At 48.3% G+C, this 21,842-nt stretch overlaps 2 protein-coding genes across 6 annotated transcripts; one reads left to right on the plus strand and one right to left on the minus strand.

The window, feature by feature from the left end:
- Positions 1–952: 952 nt before the first annotated feature.
- Positions 953–13,745, minus strand: RFXANK (regulatory factor X associated ankyrin containing protein). 5 transcript variants are annotated; one of them, XM_081895866.1, is made up of 9 exons: positions 13,634–13,745; positions 10,506–10,716; positions 9,906–9,989; positions 9,093–9,158; positions 8,049–8,149; positions 7,818–7,958; positions 5,719–5,785; positions 3,291–3,371; positions 953–1,834 (listed from the first exon to the last, which is right to left on the minus strand). In XM_081895866.1, exons 2-9 carry the CDS (start codon positions 10,642–10,644, stop codon positions 1,776–1,778), a joined length of 738 nt encoding a protein of 245 aa, XP_081751992.1. In that variant the 5' UTR covers positions 10,645–10,716; positions 13,634–13,745; the 3' UTR covers positions 953–1,775. The 5 variants fall into 5 exon arrangements, with proteins under 5 accessions (XP_081751992.1, XP_081751989.1, XP_081751991.1 ...); XM_081895863.1 differs by lacking the exon at positions 13,634–13,745 and adding an exon at positions 11,400–12,159 and having other exon boundaries at positions 10,506–10,661; XM_081895865.1 differs by lacking the exon at positions 13,634–13,745 and adding an exon at positions 11,400–12,158.
- On the plus strand, positions 13,669–20,297 carry BORCS8 (BLOC-1 related complex subunit 8). The gene is made up of 4 exons (XM_081895978.1): positions 13,669–13,801; positions 15,280–15,392; positions 19,292–19,356; positions 20,028–20,297. Exons 1-4 carry the CDS (start codon positions 13,765–13,767, stop codon positions 20,131–20,133), a joined length of 321 nt encoding a protein of 106 aa, XP_081752104.1. The 5' UTR covers positions 13,669–13,764; the 3' UTR covers positions 20,134–20,297.
- Positions 20,298–21,842: the final 1,545 nt, after the last annotated feature.

The raw sequence follows: 21,842 nt of genomic DNA on the forward strand, positions 1-21,842 counted from the left end.
CCTGGATAGCTCAGTCGGTTGGAGCGTGGCACTGATAATTGCCAAGGCTGCAGGCTCCATCCCCGTGCCTTGCCGGGGGTTGGACTAAATCAGGCACCCCCAAACTCGGCCCTCCAGATGTTTTGGGACTACAACTCCCATTATCCCTAGCTAACAGGACCAGTGGTCAGGGATGATGGGAATTGTAGCCCCAAAACATCTGGAGGGCTGAGTTTGGGGGTGCCTGGACAAAATGATCTTCAGGGTTCCTTCCAACTCTGATTCTATGAAGACAGCCCATAATTTTAAAAGGTGTCTCCCCTTCCCAGGAGTGGCTGGCAGACTCCAAAAGCCAAACCAGGGCAAGTTTTCCACCCAGTTGGCTACCACTCCCTCCATTTGGGTGTTGCCGCTGATCTTAGGGCTATAAGCTCTGGGCACTCAGCTCTCACCTGTGGCTCCTAGATGCTGCCAGCATGTGACAGCGGCCACAATCCCAGGAACGGCTTTGACTGGCCAGCTAAGCCAGGGGAGGGGAGCCGATGGACCTCAAACCCTCAGGGAGTCAGGGGCTTCCTCTGCAGGTGCAGTCAGGGGATGGAGTGACAAGAGACCAAGAGGGGGGGTCCAACAGTCAAGAAGGCAGCTCAAGGCCCACCTCTCCCCATATGAACTGACCCGGACCCTGAGATCATCCTCTCAGGCCTTTCTTTGTGGCAACATAAGAACAGGGCCTTTTTCAGTGGTGGCTCCCCATTTGTGGGATGCTCTTCCCAGGGAGGCTCACCTGGCCCCTTCATTACATATCTTTAGAAGCCAAGCAAAAGCCTTTCCCTAGAACCAGGCTGGTTTTAGATGTTTGTGGGAGGGAGGACTTACTGGTTTCTTTGTTATAGTGTTATATATTTTTGTGTTTTTATACTGTAAACTGCTCTATGATCCTCAGACCGTAGGCTGGTAAAGACATATAACAAATAGTGAACAATAATTTATTTTGTATTATTATGCCAAGATATTCATTCCTTTATTTAAAAAGAAAGCTCTCACAGCTGCTCACCTGGAGTCCTGGTTCGCCCTAGGCGAGCGGAAATAAGCAAGCCTGCTGTTTTAAGACAAGCACAGTGTAGCAGAGTCACCTGCTTAGCAGTTTCAGCAAGTTTTCTAGGGACAGAATAGTTTCTTCCATTAATCAGGGATGTTCAGTTGTTGTCATTTCAAATTTTAAAAATACAGTACTTTTTTTTTAGCTCGGGAACCAGCAAAATTTTCTCTCCCATCGCACGCATCCCAGCTCAGAACAGTTTGCAAACAGCAGCGGGGAAAACATCAGGCGCCTTCTGATTTGCAGCTTGGCTTGCTTCTGCGAGCCACCTGGAGTTCCTTTGCCTCCGGAAATTTCTCCTCTGGCTGGAGTTATGGAGTTTGGATTTCAGGGGTTCCAGAATAGCTGTGGTGCTTAAGTGGTCATCAGGTTGATAAATGAGACCTCCGGGTATAGGGCAGTATAAAAATTCAATAAATAATTAAAATTAATAATTTGATGGCAACAAGCAGGTTGGGGGGGGGGGCTTGTCTTGCCGTCAAACCTAACCCCTCCATTGCCCCCTCTTTCCACGAGGGCTGTAGCAAACTTTTAAAAGCCCGGTGACTCTCAAATATCCAACCCTGTCTCATGTGCCTCAGATCGGCTGCTCAGTGCAGAAGGCTTTCCCTTGATTCCACCTTCAAAGCAGAGAGAAAAATGGTGGGGGCAGGGAGAAGGTCCCCCCCCCCCCAGTCTGACAAGAAGTCCTGTTTCACTCGGGTTCTTTGCTCCGCAACAACTTGAGGATATGTTTTTCCATCACGTGTTGCACTAGGGAAGGGACAGAGAAAGCAAAGAATGAATTGATTGACTTGTGGTTGTTTTTTTTAAAAAAATACAGAATTCCAGTTTACATTTATCTACTTCATTAAATTTATGCACTTGTTGATTTATTTCTTTTAAAAAAGAAAGAATTTCAATTTATATTTACTTATGTCAATAAATTTATGCACTGCTTGATTTTTCCCCTTAGGTCCCCTCAAAGTGGTTTTAAAAAGGTAAAGGGATCACTGACCATTAGGTCCAGTCGTGACCGACTCGGGTTGTGGCGCTCATCTCACTTTATTGGCCGAGGGAGCCGGCATGCAGCTTCCGGGTCATGTGGCCAGCAGGACTAAGCCGCTTCTGGCAAACCAGAGCAGCGCACAGAAACGCCGTTTACCTTCCTGCTGGAGCAGTACCTATTTATCTACTTGCGTCCCTCAAAGTGGTTTTACAAGCAGCTTAAAAGAATAAAGACAATAAAGCGTAAAAACAACTCTTGCTGATGTTATCTTTGGAATGCTTTAAACCAGGGTTTCCCAAGCTTGGGTCTCCAGCTGTTTTGGGATGGGAACTGCAGTCCAAAAACATCTGGAGACCCAAGTTTGGGAGACACTGGTTTAAACTAAAAACAGGTCAAAACAGACATCAGCATTCCTGGCGTTTATATACACTTTTATTTCCCTCAAAGTGGTGACCATTTTTCTCTCCTCTGCCACCACATTTAATCCTCACACAACAACCCTGCCAGGTAGGTCAGGCTGGGAGAGGCCGTGACTGGCCCCCAAGATCGCCAGCCAGTGAGCTTCATGGCCAGTGGATTTGAGCCCTGTTCTCTCCCAGGTCCTTGTCCCACTCTGTAACCACTATGCCCCGCTGCCTCTTTTACACGCTTGGTGTGTGGGTGAGGGCGATAGAAGGCCTCCTCGTGAGCATGCAAGACCCGAAATGCTTTCCCAACCCACTCTTGGAGGTTCTCCGCCGTTCTAAGGTAGCTGGCTCTGTCCATGGAGGCTCCATTGAGGAATTGGAAGAAACTAAGGAGGCTTGGGGGACGTGGGTGGCGCTCCCGTTGCTCGGTCCCTGCTCCTGCCAACCTAGCAGTTCGAAAGCACCTCAAAGTGCAAGTAGATAAATAGGTAAATGGCGTTTCCGTGCACTGCTCTGGTTTGCCAGAAGCGGCTTAGTCCTGCTGGCCATATGACCCGGAAGCTGTACGCCGGCTCCCTCGGCCAATAAAGCGAGATGAGCGCCGCAACCTCAGAGTCGGCCACAACTGGACCTAAAGGTCAGGGGTCCCTTTACCTTTTTTAAGGTGGCTTGGATGAGGTCAAGGGGGACGCCCACCTTGCCCAGTCTCTTGGATGCCCCAACAGGAAACCCCCCCCCCAAGCAGAAGGACCTCATGAGCACCACGGCCCCTTGACGTGTGACCCTCTGGCCCCTCCTATGTTTCCGAACCCACCTTTCTTGTGTCCCAGAGCGACTGCCAGGTCCATGGGGGTGTATCCTGAATCTGCCTCGGTTGTGAGATCAGCACCATGGGCTGAGAAGAGGGAGGGGAGACAAATATTTTATGTATTTTATTTTAGTGCTATGTTCCTTTAAAAAAAAAACTTTACACACACATTCTTTATTAAAGCCCAAAGACCCACAAAAGCAATTTTGAAAGCAAATACAGCAGAAATGAAGGGGGGGAAACATTCCTAGGCAACCATTGTGTTTTATTCAGAGTGTGTTTGTTTCTATTTCGTATTACCCCGGAGAGAAATTTTGCCACAGCCAGGGTAATATCATTTGCCTTACCCTCAAGGCGATACTTGAGATAGAAAGTTTCAGGATTTCCAGGCAAGTTTGCTGATAAGAGTTTAATTAATTGGTTCCTGCCTTGTTTATGCAGCCCAGAATGTAGTAAGAGATGTCCACAGGTTGTATGCAATATCCCATAGTCTCTGCCTCAAGGATTTAAGGGCAATATCTTAAAAAGCAGAGACATCCCCATGCCAACAAAGGTCTGTATAGTTAAAGCTCTGGTTTTCCCAGTAGTGATGTATGGAAGTGAGAGCTGGACCATCAAGAATGGATGCTTTTGAATTCTGGTGCTGGAGGAGACTCTTGAGAGTCCCATGGACTGCAAGAAGATCAAACGTATCCATTCTGAAGGAAATCAGCCCTGAGTGCTCACTGGAAGGACAGATCCTGAAGCTGAGGCTCCAATACTTTGGCCACCTCATGAGAAGAGAAGACTCCCTGGAAAAGACCCTGATGCTGGGAAAGATGGAGGGCACAAGGAGAAGGGGACGACAGAGGACGAGATGGTTGGACAGTGTTCTCGAAGTTACAAACATGAGTCTGACCAAACTGCGGGAGGGAGTGGAAGACAGGAGGGCCTGGCGTGCTCTGGTCCAGGGGGTCACGAAGAGGCGGACACGACTCAACAACAACAATCATAAGCCAAGACATGTTTCATACAACAGACAGCATGAGAACACAGGCAGAGTCTATTTTGATACGGTCTACCTGTCAGTCTGCCCTTTAGGGCTTCAGATGGGAATACATTTAATCTGGGTTTGGGCTGGGTGTTCACCAGTATGTGGATGATACCCAGCTCTAAATCAAGCACTGCTCGTTGTTTCTTTCTGCCTCTCCTGGTATGTCCCACAGAGGACCTTACGGTCTTCAAACAAAAACATCTTGAAGGTCCCAGGCCACAGAGAGGTTAGACTGGCCTCAACCAGAGCCACGGCTTTTTCGGCCGTGGCCCCGATCTGGTGAAACGCTCCGTCACAAGAGACTAGGGCCCTGCGGGACTTGACATCTTTCTACAGGGCCTGCAAGACAGAGCTGTTCTACCAGGCCTTTGGCCAGGGCACAGCCTGACTCCCTCCTTTGGCAATCCTCACAGAACTTCTAGCCCAAATGGTTGCCAATAATTTGATTGGAATTAATTTTATAATGAAATGATTTTAGAATGTTTTATCATTTTACTGTTGTTAGCCACTCTGAGCCCGGCTTCGGCTGGGGAGGGCGGGATATAAAATTATTATTATTATTATTATTATTATTATTTCTTATCGATAAAAAAAAATCCAGACCGGCGCGAACAAATTTTTCTTCTGAAAGTGTGGTCCAGAGGAAAAAGTTGGGAGAACCGTGGCCCTAACCACTGCACCACACTGCCTCAGAGATGTTTAAGTTGCCACCAAGAGAGAAATATGCCCAATAGCATATTTCACCACATCAAAGTCCATTGCAGGCAAAACAGGGAGCTTCGTGGCAACTCCAAAAAGCCAGCAGAGGCATTGTGGCAAAACCCAAAAATGCTTCCATGGACTTACAAAGAGCTGGCAGCAAACTACTGCACTCGCAGTAAAGGTAAAGGGACCCCTGACCATTAGGTCCAGTCGTGGCTGGCTGTGGGGTTGCGGCGCTCATCTCGTTTTACTGGCCGAGGGAGCCGGCGTACAGCTTCCGGGTCATGTGGCCAGCAGGACTGAGCCGCTTCTGGCGAACCAGAGCAGCGCATGGTAACGCCGTTTACCTTCCCGCTGGAGTGGTACCTATTTATCTACTTGCACTTTGAGGTGCTTTCGAACTGCTAGGTGGGCAGGAGCAGGGACCGAGCAAGGGGAGCTCACCCCGTCGCGGGGATTCGAACCGCCGACCTTCTGATCTGCAAGTCCTAGGCTCTGTGGTTTAACCCACAGCACCACCCTACTCGCAGCAGACCTGCTGAAATCAATGGACCCACTTTACTAACACTCGGGAGGAAGACCCTGTTGGTTGACTCCTTCGTTCTCAGCTGTGGCTGAAGGGAGGCAAACTTGGCTTCTCCATCCAAAAAGGAGATTAGTCACTCAGGTACGGAAGCACATTCCCCCGACACCACTTACCTAGCAAGGCCTCAATGCACTTGACGTGGTTCCCGCGCACGGCATAGAGGAGAGGGGTCCCGCCGTTCTGCAGAGGAAACCGAAAAACATCAGCACAAGGAGGAAAAAACACCCCCCCACATACACACACTTTCTTAGGCAAATAGGCAAAAAACTGAAAATCCTTTGTTAAAAGATATCATTGAGATTTAGACGGAATATAAAAGAAAAGAGAAGATAATTATAAAAGGGCAAACCAGTGAAATTTACAAAATATTTGTAGAATTGGAGAAAGCCTACACCCCCCCACCCACCCACATGGCCTGGCTCAGAGGGCTGGCACTCAGAGCAGGTTGCTGGCATCCGTCCATCTTGAGAGCCCTTCCTCTAAAAATAAATCAAGGTTCTAGTCCTCAGCTTTCTGGAGTGTTTCCCAGTCTTCCCTAGAGATGCCCTCTGTATGCAAAGAAGGTGCTCTGACGGCTGAGCTGCAGCCCTTGCCCTTAACAACAAAATAGGTTTCCAGACCTCATGGTTCTGAGTACAGGGCTGATTTACATAGGTACTGAGTCCCTCTCATTCAGGGCTGTCTACACAGACTGGCAGCTGCTCTCCAGGGTTTCAGGGGGTGCCCCCAGCCTTCTCAGGGTCTTCTGGATACAAATCAGATGCTCAACCTTCCCCTAGAAATAAATCAAGATTCTAGTCCTCAAGATTCTGAAGCAGCAGCAGAGCAGAACTGGACAGGAAGCTGCCTTATACCAAATCAGACCACTGACCTGCCTAGCTTAGCGCTGTCCACACTGGCTGGCAGCATCTCTCCAGGTGTTCACTTTCCTAGCCCTGACTGGAGATGCCATCAGGAACTGAACCTGGAACCCTCTGCATGTAAAGCCCCTCTCCTATCCTACTTCTTAGGGGTGTTGTGAGGCTGAAAACTGCCCAAAAAGTGGCAGGGGGCCAGCAAACTTTTTTAGCAGAGGGCCGGTCCACTGTCCCTCAGACCTTGTTGGGGGCCGGACTATATTTGGGGGGGGGGAGAACGAATTCCTATGCCCCACAAATAACCCAGAGATGCATTTTAAATAAAAGGGCACATTTTACTTATGTAAAAACACGCTGTTTCCCAGACCATCTGTGGGCCGGATTGAGAAGGCGATTGGGCCGGATCCAGCCCCTGGGCCTTTGTTTGCCTACCCATGGACTTTCAGCCTTTCTCAACCTGTGGGTCCCCAGATGTTGTTGAACTACAACTCCCATCACCCCTAGCTGGCAAGGCCAGAGCTCAGGGATGATGGGAGTTGTAGTCCAACAACATCTGGATATCCACAGGTTGAGAACCATTGGATTAGATGATCCTCAGGGTCTCTTCCAACTATAAAAATGCTGCAACCCTTTCCCATTGGGAAGTCGTCCCATCCTCTGGATCGCTGGGGCTGCCCTTTCCCGAACCTTTCCCAACTCTACAGTATCCTTGTTGAGACAAGGCAGATCTGTCTAGGTGCTTTGGCTGCTTGAACTCAGGCCCAAATAATCCTGGTTTCTGCATCAGGCAGCTCTTAGCATTCCTGTTAAATCAGCCCTTCCTTTGCCTTCATGAGGACTGGAATCCTGGGTGATGTATGTATTCCCATTTACAGCCAAGAGGGGGCAGAGGAGGGCGACAAAGATGATCAAGGGCCTGGAAACCAAGCCAGATGAGGAACGGTTGAAGGAGCTGAGGATGTTTAACCTGGGAAAGAGGAGATAAGATAGCCATCTTCAAATATCTCAAGGGCTGTCAGAGGGAAGAGGGAACAAGCTTGTTTCCTCCTGCTCTGGAGGGTAGGACTCGAACCAATGTCTTCAAGGAAGACATTTAGCAAGAACTTTCTGACAGTAAGACCTGTTCAACCATGAAATGGAAGGTGGTGGCCTCTCCTTCCTTGGAGATCTTTAAGCAGAGATTGGACAGCCATCTGTCCTGGATGCTTGAGCTGAGATTCCTGCCTTGCAGGGGGTTGGACTAGATGACCCCTGGTGGCCCCTTCTAACTCTACTATCCTATCGTTCTATGAATGCGGGGCCTGCCAAAAGCTGATTCAGGTTGGCAGGGCCATACCTGCCCCCCTTCCACCCGCCGATGCAAAAGTTACCCAGTCGTAAGTGTTGATGTCCACGTCCTTCTCCAGGAGCAAGGTGACGATGTCTGTGTAGCCCCCCATGCTGGCGAGAGACAGGGCGCTCTCCCTCTCCTTGGCAAGGATGTGGGGGTCTGCGCCCTGGGGAGAGAGGACACACAGGGCTGCAGCCGCGGCAGGGAAAGTGCGGGTGACCCCTGCACTTCTCCCTCCCCACCCCACGTTCCTTACCCATTCCAGCATGCTGCGGATGGTCTCAATCTCCCCGAAAGCCGCGGCCCACATCAGCGGCGTGAAGCCCCGCTCGTCGGGCTTGTTTAAAAGGTTCTCGCCTGTCAACATTTCCAAAATTAGGGAGCTTATTGACACAGGGGTAGGAAAGTTCAGGGGTTTTCATGTAGGCCACACAACGGTCTTTCCTGGCTAAGTGAATTAAGTTATGGTAGCATTTGGTCAGGGGTCAGCAAACTTACTGCGCCTTGGGCAGGTGTCTCCAGTGGCGATCACGCGGCGGGCTAGAGCGTGGGGAAGCGTGTGCCCATACGCGTGCACACACGCTATTTCCGGTGCACTTCTGGGTCGGAGGAGCACTGGAAATAGCTTGTGTGCATGTCCACGGGCCTCCTCCAACCCAGATGTGCACCAGAAATAGCACATGTGCATGCATAAATAATGCTTGCGCATGCACACAAGCTATTTCTGGTGCTCCTCTGACCCAGAAGTGGGCAGCCACGCAGCACAGCGCCAGTAAGAGTGGGCGGAAGGCATTGCCACAGGCTGGATAAACGAGTCCCTCTGGCCTTATCCGGCCTGCGGGCCTTAGTTTCGGGACCCCTGCATTTGGTTTTACAACAGATTTCTCTCATTCTCTGCATGGTTTGTTTTTAATTTTTGTGATTTTTCTGAGCACTGGCTGGAACAGCTAATGATTTAAGCAGTGCAATTGGGGGGATGATTAATAAAACTAAGGGGGCAGTAGAAGCATGAAAAAAGAAGAGAATAAAAATTTGAAAAACCATGTTTCATCTGTTGTGCAATAACAAGTAGGTTTTGAGGAGGGTTATTTGAAAGAAGAGATATTGCATTGATATGTTAAGTGTTGCTGAATAATGATTTTATATAACCTTGTCTGGAGGAGAATTTTGCTGATCATAGTAAATAGCTGTCAAATGATTAAATAAAAGTTTTAAAAACATCTTAAATAAATAAACTGACCCTGTGAGGCAGACTCTAGCTAGTGGGCAGGAAGTCAGAAGCTGGGTGTTCCTATCTCACCTTTCCTCAGATTTTCTTTCAACAAGACCAGTTCTCCCTGGGCTGCCAGCTGATGAATAGAAAGAGCTGGAAATGTAAAAAAACAAACAAAGAGGATTTCATTGAGAACTGAAGAAGGGAACAGAATGCAGTCTTACAGTAAGGGGCTGCACAGAACCCAAATTACAAGCCAATTTTTGAAAAATGATTGACCTGTTTTATGCAATGGTATTCAAACCATTCTTGTCTTTGCCTAATTAATCCTCAGAGGGAGGAGGGAAGCAGATGCCTTTCATGATCGCTAGAAATGTCATTCACTGGCAATCATGAGGGATGGAAACTTGACTTTTGGATTAAAGCCTTTAAAAATAAATAGAATAAAATGGCCTGAGGAGTGGAGGCAGATTTGCTCTTGAGCCCTCTGTTCATGAAGGGAAAAGGAACGGCTTGGTGGGTGTTAGAGACTATTGGGAAGTCGATTAAGAGAGAAAGCAACAGAATCATAGAACCCACAACCCTGTGATTAAGATTCCTGTGCTCTACCAACTCAGTTAATCCTGAACCTTGACTGATTTTAACAAAAAACAAATTGATTTTCCCCTTCAAGGTGCTGGTCCTCTTGAACAGTTTGGGAAGTCAGTTCAGAGGAAAAGCAGCATAACAGGATCGTGAACTTTGGCTGATCTTAACAAGGGGCTAGTCCTCTAGAGCAACAGGGGAAAAAATGTATAAATGGAGGAGAACTGAAGCCACCTTGGCTTCAACTGATTCACAGCCCCCCCCCCATTCCCCAGCTAATGGAAAGCAAAAATGTTTTGTGGCACAATAACTCACTGTCCAGAGTGGCCGGCAAGGCAGATGCCTCGTTGCCACGCTGCCGGTTGGTCAGGGTGGTCGCCAGCTTCAGACTGCTTCCATCTGCATTTTGAAGAAAGACAGACAAAAGAGGTTAAACCTGGAACCTTCATTTTTCAAGGACCGCTTCTCTCCATGAGAACCAACCTGGACCCGGCAATCACCACCTGAGGCCCTTCTACATGTGCCTCCTCTGTGAAAAGTCCAGAGGGTGGCCACACAAGAACGGGGCCTTTTCTACGGTGGCTCCCTATATGTGGGATGCTCTCCCCAGAGAGGCTCGCCTGGCACCTTCATTACTTATCTCTAGGCACCTAGGGAAAACATCTTTTCCCAGGCCTTTGGCTAATTAAACAAATTAAAAGGTATACACATCTGCTTTTTTCTATTTTTTTTTTACAAGTTAAATGTTTGTATTTTTTGTATTTTGTAATTTTATACTTTTCTGTATGTGTTTTTTCTTTTTTCTGTTTGTTGTTATTTCTGAAACTTAATAAAATATTATTAAAAAAATAAAGTAAAAGTGAAACGAAATGAAATATCCTTTTCGAGGAGAGGCGACCAAGTTTGAAGACTTGCCATTTGGTGCAGGAACAGCTTGGTTTGGGTCGTCTTTCTCCTCCGAGTACGGATACAGCCGCAAGATGACTGATGCCTGATCGTCCTCCGGGTCGCTGGCGGGCATCTCTGGGTCCTTTGAGGGGACATTGTGGGTCATTTCGGCGACAGGAGCTTCTGGAGAAATTGTGAAGGTGTCTATGGCGGTGGCAGGTCTACAGCGCCCTGAGAGCTTTGACACAGCAAAGAAACAGGAACACAAGAAACTGCCCTCAGACAGAGCCAGACTACTGGTCGACCTACTTGTGCACTGCCTACCCTGACTGGCAGCAGCTCTCCAGAATCCAGGCACAGCTCTGCCACTGAGCTGCAGTCCTTTCTTCAAAATTAAAAAGATTCTAGTCCTCATTATTCTTCTGAAAGCTGCCTTGTACTGAGTCAGGTGGGGGGCATTCCCAACCTCACCAGCAGATGCCCAGGACTGAACCTGGAACCGTCTTCAGACAAATTGTGCTTTCTGTGGGCCATAGCTCAGGGGTTAAGGATGAGGCGCTAGTCCTCATGGTTCCAAGTAAAAGGCTGGTTAACAGGAGCAAAGGAAGTTTATAGACAGTGAGGCCACTGGTCCACCAAGCTCAGGGCTTCCAATACTGACTGGCCGGAGCTCTCCCGTGTTTCAATCTCAGGGGGAGCCTCTCAAATTCCTACCTAGAGATGCCACTGAGAATCGAACCCAGGCCTACTGCATAAAAAGTATTATTATTATTATTATTATTATTATTATTATTATTATTATTATTATTATTTTATACCCTGCGCAACTCTACTCTGATCTGTTTACAACCCTTCTGAGGTCACCCCCGGGCCAAGTCTTGGAGGGATTTCCTGCCTCCAAGACGTGACGTAAAAACTCACCAGCCTCTCCCATTAGAAGGGCGATGACGTCAAGTTTACACATAGCCCTTTAGAAAAGGTTGACGATCATGGTGCCGCCAGATCCACTTGGACGCATCTCCCCCTCTCTTTGCTCTCTCTGCCCGTCCGCGCAAAACTGAAAGTAACTTTCTCTTCCCACAATGCATTTGCAGCAGCTCCCGCGGGGTGTCGTCGGCGGCCTGGCCCTTTAAGAGCTTCTGAATGAGGTTGCGGAAGCCGGTATTGTTATGAATGAGCGGCGCGGCTCAGCCCCCGCCCCGCCCTCCAGCTCCGCCAATCACCGGCCACTAGCTAAGAGGAAGCGCTTCCCCCAAAGGACGGTTTAAAGGGCCAGCCGTTCAATTTTTTTTCTTTTTTAAAAACCCTCCAGAAAATTTGGTTTTGATTATGCTTTAATGCATTGTATTTATTCAACGTATTCATTAGACCGCTGTTCTGAGCCAACGCCCGTCCAAAGCAGCTTCCAACTGACAACAATAAAATATTGTTTTTATTACCCTATAAAATTGTTTTTTAAAAATATTGTATTTTTTTACAAATACTACAAAATTTAAAAAGTTAAAATACTCCATATAAACTTTAACAGCTGTCGTCCTCAGAACCAATGAGCACTGAAGATGACCCAGAGGCTTTACATGTTTTAACAGCAGGCAGCTATTGCACTGGTCCAGCCCCCTGCAGGCTGTAGTGATAATCTCTTCCATCCTTTGTCACCCTAGTGCTTCCCAGATGGTTTGGACTACAAGAAGAAGAGAAGAGTTTGAATTTGATATTCCTGCTTTATCACTACCCTAAGGAGTCTCAAAGCGGCTAACATTCTCCTTTCCCTTCCTCCCCCACAACAAACACCCTGTGAGGTGAGTGAGGCTGAGAGACTTCACAGAAGTGTGACTAGCCCAAGCTCACCCAGCAGCTGCATGTGGAGGAGCGGAGACGCGAACCTGGTTCACCAGATTACGAGACTACCGCTCCTAACCATTACACCACACTGGAACCACACTACAACTCCCATTAGCCTCAACCAGCATTAGGGTCTACGCTGAGTAGAACCTCAGTGGTCTAAATCATACCCAGAGTAGACTCATTGAAAGGAATGACTTGTATCGAACTGAGTCCTACTCAAAAATTAGACCCACCGAAAGCAATGGACCTAAACTGGTCACTTCTATTCATTTCAGTGGATCTACTCAGTGGCATAGAATTGTATCATAGAATTGTAGAGTTGGAAGGCAGACCCTCCAAGCATCCCTATTTTCCAGGGACAAACCCGGATTTACAGAAGCTGTTCCGGTTTCTCATATGAACCCGGAATGTTCCGCTTTTCCTTAGGAAGCCCCTATTTTCACTGAAGAAACGTTGAAGGGTATGGAATTATGCAAGCCCTGAGACAGTGAGATAGGTAACTATATAACCTTTAGAAGAAATCTGAAGGCAGCCCTATATAGGGATTTTTTTGTTAATGTTTAATGTTTTATTCTGTTTTTATATGTGTTGGAAGTCACCCAGAGTGGCTGGGGCGACCCAGTCAGATGGGCGGGATACAAATAATAAAATTATTACTATTTTAAGGGAATAGGATGTCCCTTTTTTCATCAGAGAAATGTTGGAGGATATGGGAAGGGACCCTCCGAATCATCTAGTCCAACGTCCTGCAATGCAGGGATACGCAGCTGTCCCTTATGGGGCTCGAACCTGCAACCTTGGCGTTATCAGCGCCATGCTCTAACCAACTGAGTAATCCATCTGACCTATAGTTTGAAAAGTCTGAAAACTTTCCAGGGGAAAATGAAAGAGAGGTCATTTGCAAAGGCCCCCGTTTCTGTGCCAGACAAATCTAAGGCCAGCTGAAATTCTAAAGGCGCATATTAGGGAGTGAGCCCCATTGAACCCTGGTGGCCTCACTTTTGAGTGGCCATGCATGTATTGGCTAGAGTGGGGAAACTCCAGCATTCAGCCAGGAGGGACCTCCAAGGCCCTTATGGCTGGTCTGTCTCGACAGACAATGGAGTGCGCCTCCCCAGGGGTGAAGCCAGCCAACCGCCTTAGGGACTCCATTCCGGATTTCTGGGGGATATCCAGTACTCCTGAGCCTGCTCTCCTCCCGAAGGGACCCCCCAGTGGAGAGTTGGGGTCAGAGTTTCCCTTCTCCCCCCTGGTCGAGCCCCGTCGGCCCCTCACTTCCCTCGACAGCGCCCAGTGGGAACCTTTCTCACCGGACGGTGTTTCCGAGCGGCTCCCCTTTCGGCGCTGCACGCGGCCCGTCGGAAGTGGCCCGGCAGCTGTCCTCCTTGTCCGGTGCCGCGGCCCGCTTCCCCTCCCGCCGCCTCGGGCTCTCCCCGGGATCATGGAGGAGCCGGAGATGCAGCTCAAAGTGAAGAAAGGTAGCGGCGGAGGAGCCACTTCCGGCGGTGTCGCGCCCAAAGGCGTCCGGGCAGGAATGGGGAGGGAGGGAGGGGGCGCGCAATGATTCGCAGGAGTGCAAAACCGCAGCCCAGATGTGTTTGTTTTAGGGAAGCCCCTAAAAAGCGGCCCCAGCCCCTCTTTCCCCAAGCTCATGCCTTTAAAGGGAACGCCATGCGTCAAGAGCGCCTCTGAGCCTGTGCAGATAGCATTCCTCTGGCAGAAAGCCGCCTTCTCTCCTGGACACGCTGGAGCCCCGGAATGTCCTGCATGAGCAGGGAAACGATGTTTTTTTGTTTTTGTTTGTTTTTTATTATTTTTATTATTATTATATTAAATCATATTTAATCCACAGAAAGAATAATAACATTATTCTTTCATTAGTATTAATATTACGACGTTGTAATTCCCTTCATGTCAATAGTATGTAGTAGGGGGGGAACAGAGTCATAGCCATTCCCACCTGTGTTTATTGTGGGGGGTGACACAGTTGTGTTGCATTGGAAATGGCTTGCTTTAGACCCATTGAAAGCAATGGCCCTGTGAGGTGGGTGAAGAGGTCGCCCAGTGTGCTTTGTGATGGAGTGGGGATTCGAACCCTGATCTCACAGGTCCTTGCCTGACACTCTCACTGCTACACCCCACTGGCTCGACCTTCTGCAATGATGCAGCTCTATAAATTAAGTAGGTAACTAAATATGGAGAAAGCAAAATACCACTTAGAGAAGGATCTGAAAAAAATTCCTGGAAGCTTGAATCTGTTTTATTCTGGATTGTTTTATCTCAACTGCATTGAATTTTTTCCCTTTAAAATACAAATATTTTTACTTTAAAATACAAAGTGTTATAGAAATGAAAATAATAATAATAAATCCCATTGCAAAAAAAAATGGCACCTAGACATTCTGTTGTGACCGCAGCTTAGGTTTAATGTAAGGTAAAGGTAAAGGTACCCCTGCCCGTACGGGCCAGTCTTGACAGACTCTGGGGTTGTGCGCCCATCTCACTTAAGAGGCCAGGGGCCAGCGCTGTCCGGAGACACTTCCAGGTCACGTGGCCAGTGTGACATCGCTGCTCTGGCGAGCCAGAGCCGCACACGGAAACGTCGTTTACCTTCCCGCTGGTAAGCGGTCCCTATTTATCTACTTGCACCCGGAGGTGCTTTCGAACTGCTAGGTTGGCAGGCGCTGGGACCGAGCAGCGGGAGCGCACCCCGCCGCAGGGATTCGAACCGCCAACCTTTCGATCAGCAAGTCCTAGGTGCTGAGGCTTTAACCCACAGCGCCACCTGCGTTTAATGTACCATTTGGTAATTAGGTTATATATCTGAGTTTCTAACATTGGTAATGGTTGTAGTAGTAGTGATGATGATGATGATGATAGCTGTCTGGAAAGGATTTCCTGGCTTGGCAATGAAGCTGCAATTACTGTAAAATTAACACCTCCCCATTCTTCCTAGTGACAGACAAGTTTACGGAGAGCATGTATGTCTTGGCCAACGAACCTTCTGTGGCTCTGTATCGGCTTCAGGAGCACGTCAGGCGCTCCCTCCCGGAGTTGGCCCAGCATAAGGTATGCCACCTTCGAACCCAGGAGTGAAAAAACTCAAATGCACACCATGCTTAATCATGGTCTCTGCATTGCAGGGGGTTGGGCTACATGGCCCTTGGGATCCCGTCAAAATCTGTGATTCACCAGCACCATATCAGCTAGCTGAACCTGCCCCACATCAGTGTACCTTTCGGGATTGTGGGGGTTACTGCTTTAAACAGTCCTGCCTTTCTCCAAAGAATCCTGGGACCTGTGGGTTACTGAATATAGGGAGGCCGCTATATTCCCCTCTCAGAGCCAGTATTTGCAATTCTCCAAGTGCATTTTGTACCTGTCGGCCCTCTGCAACCGAGTGATTACGGTAGCTTATATGGTGCAGCTGTATAAATTAAGTAGGTAAATAAATATGGGGAAAGCAAAATGGATGGCGCCTGATGCCTCCACCATCTGGAGGTTCATTCCTGGGGATCATTGGATCTGGACTGTTTTCACACACTAATACAAAGTCCTGTAGAATCTATCAGTTCTATTTTATCTGCACAATTGGAATGAATTTCAGGAACCAAAATGCCAAATGCCTGAGCAGGAGTGGTGAACAATGTTATAGTTAATTGTAGTTGCTTGTCTTCACTTACCCCACTGCCCTACTTACAGTTGGGAAGAATATTCCTACGTTATGAATGGTCCATGTCACCATTAAGAAAAAGAGGTTAGAATAGGCCAATAGATATGTGGACTGTCTCTGTATCAATTGACTTTCTTCTTTAAGTTCTCAAAGCTCTTAACCAAGCTCAGGGTTGTTCTCTGAACTAGCCAGATGTTTAACTGAGAATCAGTCTGTCCATCATTTGAAAAATAAGACTTTGGAGCTGTCTTGCCTCAAAATGGCAACTGGACATTCCTTTCTGGCAACTGCAACATTGGTTTAAGGAGCCATTTGGTGCCTGGCTCATATATCTGAGTTTTGAACACAGCCCAAAGCTCCAGTTCCAAGGGAAGAGGAATTGAGTGTTAAATGCTCTTGGGAATTGTAGATCTGGGAGGGAGAAGATGGGTCTCCTAACAGCTCCCAGTACCATGAATGTACAGTGGTACCTCAGGTTACAAACACTTCGGGTTACATACTCTGCTAACCTGGAAGTAGTACCTCAGGTTAAGAACTTTGCTTCAGGATGAGAACAGAAATCGCGCGGCGACAGCAGTGGGAGCCCCATTAGCTAAAGTGGTGCTTCAGGTTAGGAACAGCTTCAGGTTAAGAACAGACCTCCAGAACGAATTAAGTTCATAACCAGAGGTACCACTGTAGTAAAATCCTATATCAGAGAACCTGCCAGCCTTCAAATGTTGTCACCTCCCAGTGTCCCAGCAGAGAGTCAGATAGGATGGATGAGTGTAGAAACATGTGCAAGCCCACAGTTAATGCTTGAAGTTTTATAGTGCTTTTATATTTTGCTGGAAACAGCCCAGAGTGGCTGAAGCAATCCACTCAGAATTATAAAATGACTACTACTACTATGGGATTGCCAACCCTGCCCTCCCTCAGGAGAGGGCCATTTCCCTCATCTCATTATATCTTGTATTTATTGATTACATTTCTTTCTCACCCTCTTTCCTCCAAGAAGCTCCAGGCGGCGTGTGTGGTTCTCCCTCTCCCCATTTTAGCCCTCAACAACCCTGTGAGGTAGGCAGTTGTTGTCATTATGGTACAGATTTGCAGGCTTCTTCATACAGCGAAGCCAGCCTTCGCAGCACAGAACCAGAGCAGGGTGCACAAATGCAAGCCCTGAAAATGAAAAAATCAGCCAACTCTAAAGCAACACAACCATCCATGCAAACTCCTGAAAACGACAAAACCATTTCATCACATACAAAGCTTATTTTCCCATAAATAACTGGGTTACCAGAGCTGCTAATGGTGAACATGAGTCTCTTCCCCGCCCCACCTCTGTCTAATCCTCACAGCCCTCCTGCGAGGTAGGCTAGGCTGAGGGGCAGTGACCCTCCCCCAAGGTCACCCAGCGAGCTTCCTGGCCCAGTGGGAGGATTTGAACCTCGGCCTCCCAGGTCCTACGTGTGCAGATCATTCTCTGGAGGGAGGGGTTGGTTCTTACTGGGAGGGGGAGATGTTGGATGAGAGGGTATTTCGGGTTTTTTGAAAAGGGATAGAGAGTCAATACAGCAGGGAGGGGAGATGTTATCCGGGCTGCTTGTTCCCAAACTTATTTAAAAAGTCCCTTGTTTAATTTAGGGGCTTGTATTAATAGTGGTGCCGTAGGGAGAGCAGGGTTTTGGAAGAGAATGCTAGCAAAATGTAGAAGGTCACCCTGCTGTCTTTCTTCCTTAAAAAAGAAAAAATTCATCAAGGATTTATTCATCTTTTCCAACTAGGCAACATCTCATGGATAAGCTGTCCTGGCGAGAGAGAGGGATTTGTTATTCCCCAGTTCCGAGTTAAAGAAAGCAACCTCCTCCCTCTGTTTCCCCCCCACCCCTTAGCTATCTTTTGGGGACTGGGATCTGCTGTTTGTTCCTCCCCTGCCCCCTTAATGTGCCGTTAATTCCATTGTCTTGAGCATTAGCCAGCTTAAGCCAATGCAAGTCATCCAAGGGAGGCGATCTGAGATTTTTTGAATTTTCTGGACTTGGGGGGCATGAGTGTGTTTTGCATTAAGCCACAGCTACCTTTCATTCACCCCTTTAGTTTTTTTAAAAAAAGAAGTTAGTGGGCCTTTGGGGTTGGCATTCGTCTATCTCGGGAGGCAATGGAGTGCACCTTTGAGGGTGAAGTCCAGCTGTTGGAAGGTTGCAGCACCTGAGACCAATGCGGGAGAGACATACTGCATTGCAGCCAGGGCAGATGAGGGCGTCTAGTTGTGCTGCAGATGCACCAGGGCGTTTCCTCTCTCTGTGCTACTCCTGGCACAGTCCTTCCTCCTCTCATCACTGCTATGGATGCAAACCTGACTGCAGACATCTTTGTAACACAGAGTCTGCCATCGGTCCCACAGAGCACCTCCTTGGGGATCCTGCCATCTTCCATTCTGTGCACGTGGCCAAGCCAGAGTAGACATCGCTGAGACAGGAGCACAAACAAGCTGGGAATGTGGGCTTGGGGGAGCCCATTTTGGTTTGAGACTCTGTCCTGCCATGCGATGCCCATACTCTTCCTGCTGCAGCACCTGTGACCCAGGGTTAGAAACTCATCGCCAAATGGCTCCTTAAGCCAAGGTTACAGTCGCCAAAACAGAATGCCTTGTAGCCATTTGGAGGGCGGTTGGCTCTAAAGTTGTATTTTTCAGTACAACTTTTTGATTCTTTACATTTATTCTGATTGTGTGGATAAAATATAACGGATAGAATCCTACAGGATGGGGCCTTAGTGTGTGAAAACAGTCCAGATGGGGGAGATGTCAGGCCTCATCCTGGCACCCAGGCATCTTCACTTGGTTGCAAGTGGCTGATAGTCAGGTACAAAATGCGCCTGGCAAATTTCGAGTGCTGCTGTGACCGTATGTTTGATTGGCTAAGGCGTTTGTTTTCTCTGCAAAGGAGGTGACCCATTGTGTCTCTGCACCTTGGCTTCTGTGGCTAAATCTGCTGTCCTTCTGCAGGGCTTTCTTGCAGATAAGTTCAAATATTTAAGCATAACAGGCCAGCTTTATTTTGGAGAGGTAGGAGGCTGCCCATTGCCCCTCTGAATGACTCATGCAATTGTAGAGTTGGAAGAGACCTCCTAAGGGTCGTTGCAGCCTTTTCTCCTTGGGCAGTTTGTGACCAGAACCCCCACCCCACCCCACCCCAAAAGCACTAGGGTGGTCTTTGGACATGCTGCATGGCAGTGTGTAGCGCATCAAGCTAGAGCTGAGGAGACCCAGGTTGCTTCTTGGAGATGATCACCCTGTCACCTTTCCTCCTTGCAGGCCGACATGCAGAGCTGGGAGGAGCAAAGTCAAGGGGCCATCTACACCGTGGAGTACGCTTGCAGGTACTTGGGGGAAGCCTTCAGGGCTGCATCCCTTTCCCAAAGATGCTTCCCAAGCACCCATGGATAGGCTGCGGGTGGGGGGAAGGCATCAGAGGGCCTCCGGCATTGATCCCCATTTCCATGGCTAACTGTACTAAGCTGAAACCAAAACCCACACTGCTTAAAATTAGAATTCAGACTTCCAGGTATCTCATCGCAGCTATGAGAACTTGGAACTTGGCATGCAATTCAGAAGTCTAGTGACCCTGTGAAGGGAAGCTATAGTCCCGCTCTGTTCTGCCTTGGTCAGAACCCACCTGGAGTCCTGTGTCCTGTTCTGGGCTCCACAATTTGAAAAGGATATTGAGAAGCTGGAAGTGTGGAGAGGAGAGCAACTAAGATCTGGTAACCATGCCTGATGAGGAACGGTTGAGGGAGCTGGGTATGTTTAGCCTGGGAAAAGGGAGACTGAGAGGAGATAGGAGAGCCAACCACAAATAAGTATCTCAAGGGCTGTCACATGGAGGAGGGAGCAAGCTTGCTTTCTGTTGCCCCAGAGAGGAGGATCCAAATCAATGGCTTCAGGTTACAAGAAAGGAGATTCCAACTAAACATCAGGAAGAATTTTCTGACAGCAAAATAAAAATAAATAGTAATACTGCCGTCTCAAGTGCTCTCTCTCTCTTTTCCAGTGCCATCAAAAACATGAAAGACAGCAGCGTTTATTTCAAGAGCATTGAGGGTCTGCTCCGGCACACCATTGCGGTGAAAGACCGCCTGAATGCTGCCCGCAGGTAGCTCCAGGAACCCCAGGAAGCCCCCCACGAACCCCCCTTCCACCCCAGAGGAGCCCCAGGGTCTGGTCTGCGCAAGAGGCCAAGACAGCAGCAGTGTGCACTGTGTTGATTGTGGCTGACTTTTTAAATTAAATCTTGTTAATATTAAAGCTCAGCGAGCAGCAAGCCGATAACAGAATGATGTTTATTGCAGTGTGTGTGTCTGTGTGTGTGAGAGAGGGGGGGGGAGACTCTTCCTGTGTGCTGAGTGAGGGTCTTTCCTACATTCCTTGTGCTTGAAAAGGTGTGGCAGGAATATGTGAACTGACCTTATCCCAAGTCAGGACTTTTGGCCAGTATTTCCTACTCGTCTCCAGGATTTGAGACTCGTGTAGTGGGCAGGGGTCTTTTTCCCAGCCAGGGAACCTGGGACCTTCTGTTCACAAAGCAGATGATGGGCAACCCAGTCAGATGGGCAGGGTACAAATAATAAAAATATTATTATTCTTATTTGTATTATTACAGCTGAGTTGCAGCTCTTCTGTTTTATTTTTTTAAACAACAAGTTAAGATCCTAGTCCTCATGATCAGTGCTTTTTTCGATATACCCACCATGAAGTTGTTACAGGAAGTGCCACATTTCTTAGCAACAACAAAGGAGGAGCCAGGAACTACCTACTTTTGAGGACTCCCTGAAAGAAAGTCATGAATCTGACTTAAAATCAGAGCCTAGGAAGGTGGCGTAAACCAGGTGGAACCATTGGTCCATGTAACTCAGCATGGTCTACACTGATTGGCAGCAGATCCCCAGAGTTTCAGGCAGGGAGTCTTTCTGAGCAGATGCCGGCGATGCCTGGGATTACTTGGGAGCAAATCTGTAGAATAATAGAATTGTTCCTTTGGAAGGGGGCCCATGGGTCATCTAGTCCAACCCTTACAATGCAGGAATCACAGCTAATTTGGACGCTGGTTTCCAGCCTCTGTAATTGGAGGTTCCATTACTAGTCGCTTGCTGATACAGTAAGATCGCATCTTATGTGGGGGTTTGGGTGCAAGGGAAATTGCGTATATCGCAATGGGGGGGGGAGAGAATATGCCATACTCCCAGAGCCCATGCAGTCCAAGTGCAAAAAGCTTTTAAACTCTCCACCTTGTTTGGATTTAACCCGCGCAATTTCAACCAGCCTGCCCTCAACCACATATGGTAGGAATTGCACAAATGTAATTCTGCGTAAGATGCAATGCGTCTGCCCTCACTAGACCAGGATGAATGGTGATTAACGGCTTGAAGTTGAAGTTCTGTTTCTGGGGGACAGGGGGTGAACAGGGGTGGGGGACTCCCTGGTCCTGAATGGGGCAACTGTGCCCCTGAAGGACCAGGTGCGCAGCCTGGGAGTCATTTTGGACACACAGCTGTCCATGGAGGCGCAGGTCAATTCTGTGTCCAGGGCAGCTGTCTACCAACTCCATCTGAGACTCTACCTGCCTGCTCCCTGTCTCGCCAGAGTGGTGTATGCCCTGGTTTTCTCCTGCTTGGACTACTGCCATGCACTCCACGTGGGGCTACCTTGGAAGGTGACTCAGAAATGACAACTAATCCAGAATGTGGCAGCTGGACTGGTGACTGGGAGCACCTGCCAGGACCAAATAACACCGGTCCTAAAGGATCAACATTGGCTCCCAGTACATTTCCAAGCACAATTCAAAGTGTTGGTGCTGACCTTTAAAGCC

This window comes from Podarcis melisellensis (genome assembly GCF_964234715.1).
Source record: "Podarcis melisellensis genome assembly, chromosome: 18".
In the NCBI taxonomy this organism is placed as follows: Eukaryota; Metazoa; Chordata; class Lepidosauria; order Squamata; family Lacertidae; genus Podarcis; species Podarcis melisellensis.